The 4,347-nt window shown below is 60.5% G+C and overlaps 1 protein-coding gene across 1 annotated transcript; it reads left to right on the plus strand.

The window, feature by feature from the left end:
* The first annotated feature begins 2,630 nt into the window (after positions 1-2,630).
* B3GNT3 (UDP-GlcNAc:betaGal beta-1,3-N-acetylglucosaminyltransferase 3) lies at positions 2,631-4,171 on the plus strand. The gene has a single exon (XM_014955556.1). The coding sequence runs from the start codon at positions 2,842-2,844 to the stop codon at positions 3,874-3,876; it is 1,035 nt and encodes a 344-aa protein (XP_014811042.1). The 5' UTR covers positions 2,631-2,841; the 3' UTR covers positions 3,877-4,171.
* The last annotated feature ends 176 nt before the right edge of the window (positions 4,172-4,347 follow it).

Consider the following 4,347-nt stretch of genomic DNA (forward strand, 5'->3'; position numbering starts at 1 on the left):
TGGGGGGGTGTCTCACGGCTCTTTGGGGTACGTCGGGGTCCCAGACGGCGCTCCTGGGCACGGGGATGGGGCCACAACCTCGGGCTGGCCGGATCCGTCCTGGGCTGGCCTGGCTCTGCGCGGTGCCGGTGGGCAAGTGGCAACCGGGCGCTTGCCAGGGTCCCCCCGTGAGCTGCCTGTGGGACCCCCCCCTCCTCCCCCCTCACCACCAGGCTTGTCCCGTCCTGTCCTGTCCCGGGGCTTTGAAGGTGAAGGCTGATCCCAGCAAACCCAGGTGGGCTCCTCGCACCCAGGACCACCCCATCACCTCCTCCCTGCACCCTAAAGCGGCGTTAACTCCCCGCGCCAGCGGGTCCCGGAGCAGGGGGGCTGGGGGGGGTTGGCTCCCCGACCCTTGCTGCCACTGCCCCAGGTTTCGGTGCCGCACCTTGTTGTTTTGTTTTCATTTTCTCTAGCCTCATCCCGGAAACAGGGGGTTTTATTGCCCTTTTCGGAGCTGTTGCACCTCTCCAGGCGCAGCCGGTAGGACTCTGCCCTGCGCCCGAGGGTGCCCTGCCCACACTGGGCCCTCCCTTTGTGGTAGTAAGCCAACTGCCTGGTTGCCCGCTGGCACGGCGTGACCATCTGGCACGGGGACACCTTCTTGCTCCCCTCCTCCTTCCTGGAACTCGGTGGTCCGGCTCCGCAGGGACAGATGCTGTCCCCTTGCCCGGGGCATCTCCCCCTCTGCTCTGCACTGGGGAGGCCACAACTGGAATCCTGCCTCCATTTCTGGGCTCCCCAGTTCAAGAGGGACAGGGAACTGCTGGAGAGAGTCCAGCGTAGGGCAACAAAGGTGATGGAGGGATTGGAGCATCTCCCTGATGAGGAAAGGCTGAGAGAGCTGGGGCTCTTGAGCCTGGAGAAGAGAAGGCTGAGAGAGACCTTATTGGTGCTTCCAAGGATCTAAAGGGTGGGTTGAAGGAGGATGGAGCTGGACTCTTTCCAGTGGTTCCCAGTAACAGGACAAGGGGCAATGGGCACAAGCTGGAACAGGGGAAATTCCACTCCAACCTGAGGAAGAACTTCTTTGGGGTGAGGGTGGCAGAGCCCTGGCAGAGGCTGCCCAGGGAGGGTGTGGAGTCCCCTTCTCTGGAGATCTTCAAGCCCCACCTGGATGCTCCTGAGTGATGTGCTCTGGGCGACCCTGCTTTGGCAGGGGGGTTGGACAGGATGGTCTCTAGAAGGTCCCTTCCAGCTCTGACAATTCCGTGAGCTGTTCCTCAGGGCTCAGTGTTGGGACCATTTCTGTTTAACATCTTTATGGATGATCTCGATAAGGACATAGAGTATATCCTCAGTAGGTTCACAGATGACACCAAGTGAAGTGGGAGTGTTGATCTGCACGAGGATAGGGAGGGTCTCCAGAGAGACTTGGATAGTTGGGATCCATGGGCCAATGTTAATGGGATGAGCTTCAACAAGGCCAAGTGCTGGGTCCTGAACTTGGGTCACACCAACCCCCCCCCAGGGCTACGGGCTGAGGAAAGTGTGGCTGGAGCTGCCGGGTGGAAAAGGAGCTGGGGGTTTTAATTGCTAAGAGGCTGATTATGAGCCAGCCGTGTGCCCAGGGGGCCAAGAAAGCCAACGGGATCCTGGAGTTGGACAGGATGGTCTCTAGAAGGTCCCTTCCAGCTCTGACAATTCCGTGAGCTGTTCCTCAGGGCTCAGTGTTGGGACCATTTCTGTTTAACATCTTTATGGATGATCTCGATAAGGACATAGAGTATATCCTCAGTAGGTTCACAGATGACACCAAGTGAAGTGGGAGTGTTGATCTGCACGAGGATAGGGAGGGTCTCCAGAGAGACTTGGATAGTTGGGATCCATGGGCCAATGTTAATGGGATGAGCTTCAACAAGGCCAAGTGCTGGGTCCTGAACTTGGGTCACACCAACCCCCCCCCAGGGCTACGGGCTGAGGAAAGTGTGGCTGGAGCTGCCGGGTGGAAAAGGAGCTGGGGGTTTTAATTGCTAAGAGGCTGATTATGAGCCAGCCGTGTGCCCAGGGGGCCAAGAAAGCCAACGGGATCCTGGATGAGGAATAGTGTGACCAGCAGGAGTCGGGAGGTGACTGTCCCCCTGTGCCCAGCACTGGGGAGGCCACACCTGGGGGGTTGGGTCCAGTTTTGGGCACCTCAACCCAAGAGAGATCTGGAGGTGCTGGAGCGGGGGCAGAGGAGGGCAATGAAGCTGGGGAAGAATAAATTTTATGAAGAGCCATTGAAGGAGCTGGGACTGTTCAGTCTGAGGAAGAGGAGGCTGAGGGGAGACCTCATCACTCTCTACAGCTACTTGAAAGGACACTGTAGAGAGGTTGGGGCTGGGCTCTTCTCACAAGGAGTTAGTGATAGCATGAGAGGGAATGGCTTCAAGCTGCAACAGGGTGGGTTTAGAGTGGACATTAGGAAACAATTTGTCACGGTAAGAGTGGTTGGAGACTGGAAGGGGCTGCCCAGAGAGGGGGTGGAGCCCCCACCCTTGGATGAGTTTCAGAGTCGTTTAGATGCGGGGTTGGGGGATGTGGTGGAGGGGAGAACTTTGTAGAGTGGGGTTGATGGTTGGACTCACTGATCCCAAGGGTCTTTTCTGACCCGAATGATTCTATGATCTCTCTGGGTGCAGACGCCTGGGGGGCTGTGTATGTTGCTGGGGGGGTGGTTGGCTGGTGCCACATCCCACTCCCCATCTCTTGCAGGGCACGTCTCTGCGGTGCTACCAAGTGGAGCTGTGGGGTCTGGTTGCTGTGGGGCTCCTGGGGCTCTGCTACCGCATCTACCACGATGATGGGCTGTGGCTGAGTATGACCCCCAACCGCAGCACCCCTCCGCAGCCCCAGGCAGCCCCCAGGCTCCCCCCACCAACCCCTGCCCCTTGCGTGGCCAACACCTCGATGCACAAGATTGATGGCTTCGCCAACCTGCCAGGCCACATTCAGGACTTCATGCTGTACCAGCACTGCCGCGTCTTCCCGGCGCTGCTCGACGTCCCCGACAAGTGTGGGGGGCCCGATGGGTCCCCCGACGTCTTCCTCCTCTTGGCCATCAAGTCGTCGCCGCTGAACTACGAGCGGCGGGAGACGATCCGCAAGACCTGGGGGCAGGAGAGGACCTTTGAAGGAGCCTTGATCCGCCGGGTCTTCCTGGTGGGAGTCACCGGCAGGGCCCAGGATGACAAGAAGCTGAAGCCGCTGCTGCAGCGGGAGCAGCAGGAGCACAGGGACATGCTGCAGTGGGCCTTCAAGGACACCTTCTTCAACCTGACGCTGAAGCAGGTCCTCTTCCACACCTGGCTGGAGAAGCACTGCCCCGGCGTCCGCTTCATCTTCAACGGGGACGACGACGTCTTCGTCAACACGGACAACGTCATCCACTTCGCGAAGACCACCCCGGGCGGCGAGGAGCATCTCATGGTGGGGCAACTCCTCGTCAACAACCCACTGGTCCGCATCCGGGGCAGCAAGTACTTCGTGCCCACGCAGGTCATGGCCGCCAAGGTCTACCCTCCCTACTGCAGTGGTGGTGGGATGCTCATGTCCGGCTTCACCGCCCGCGTCATCGCCCGGGAATCCCAGGACATCAAGCTCATCCCCATCGACGATGCCTACCTGGGCATGTGCTTGCAGAAGGCAGGGCTCCAGCCCGCTTCCCACACTGGCATCCGGATCTTTGGGGTGGGGGTACTGGCCAACACCGACCCCTTCGATCCCTGCTACTACCGGCAGCTGCTGCTGGTGCACCGCTTCGTGCCCTTCGAGGTGGCAGCCATGTGGGAGGCCATCCACGATCCCCAGCTGAACTGTGGCAAGAAGGTGAGCCCAGGAGGACTCAGAACTTGAGGGGGTGCTGGGGGGGTGAATGCCGGGGCCACCCGAGGGAGGCTCGGGCTGTGGCTCTCTCCGGATCCTCATCAGATGCTGCTGCTCGGTGCTGCCACGGACCCTGGGGCTGAGCCCCGACTCCACCGTGGTTCTGCCAAGGGGGGCACGGTGGTGTCGGCCATGCCAAGCCCTGGCTCGTGCCCAGAGACCACTGAGTGCCACCGCACACCCTGGTCCGTTTCTGCCTGGTTTTTGCCCCCGAATCTACCCTCCTGTGGTCAGGGGAGCCCTGGGGTGCCGGGGGGGAGAATAAATGAACCTGTGTTGTTAACGAGGACATGGGATCTGGAGCCTTCCTGAGGGATGGAGGGGGAGCATGGGCTCAGGGTGGGATCAAGGGGGAGTCCCTGACCCTTACTGGGGTGGGTGTTTGCCCCCAGTGAGACCCTCCCTGCAGAGCCCCTGGGGTCCCTGCACTGGGGGGGGGGA

This window comes from Calidris pugnax, unplaced genomic scaffold (genome assembly GCF_001431845.1).
Source record: "Calidris pugnax isolate Ruff unplaced genomic scaffold, ASM143184v1 scaffold285, whole genome shotgun sequence".
NCBI classification, from domain to species: domain Eukaryota; kingdom Metazoa; phylum Chordata; class Aves; order Charadriiformes; family Scolopacidae; genus Calidris; species Calidris pugnax.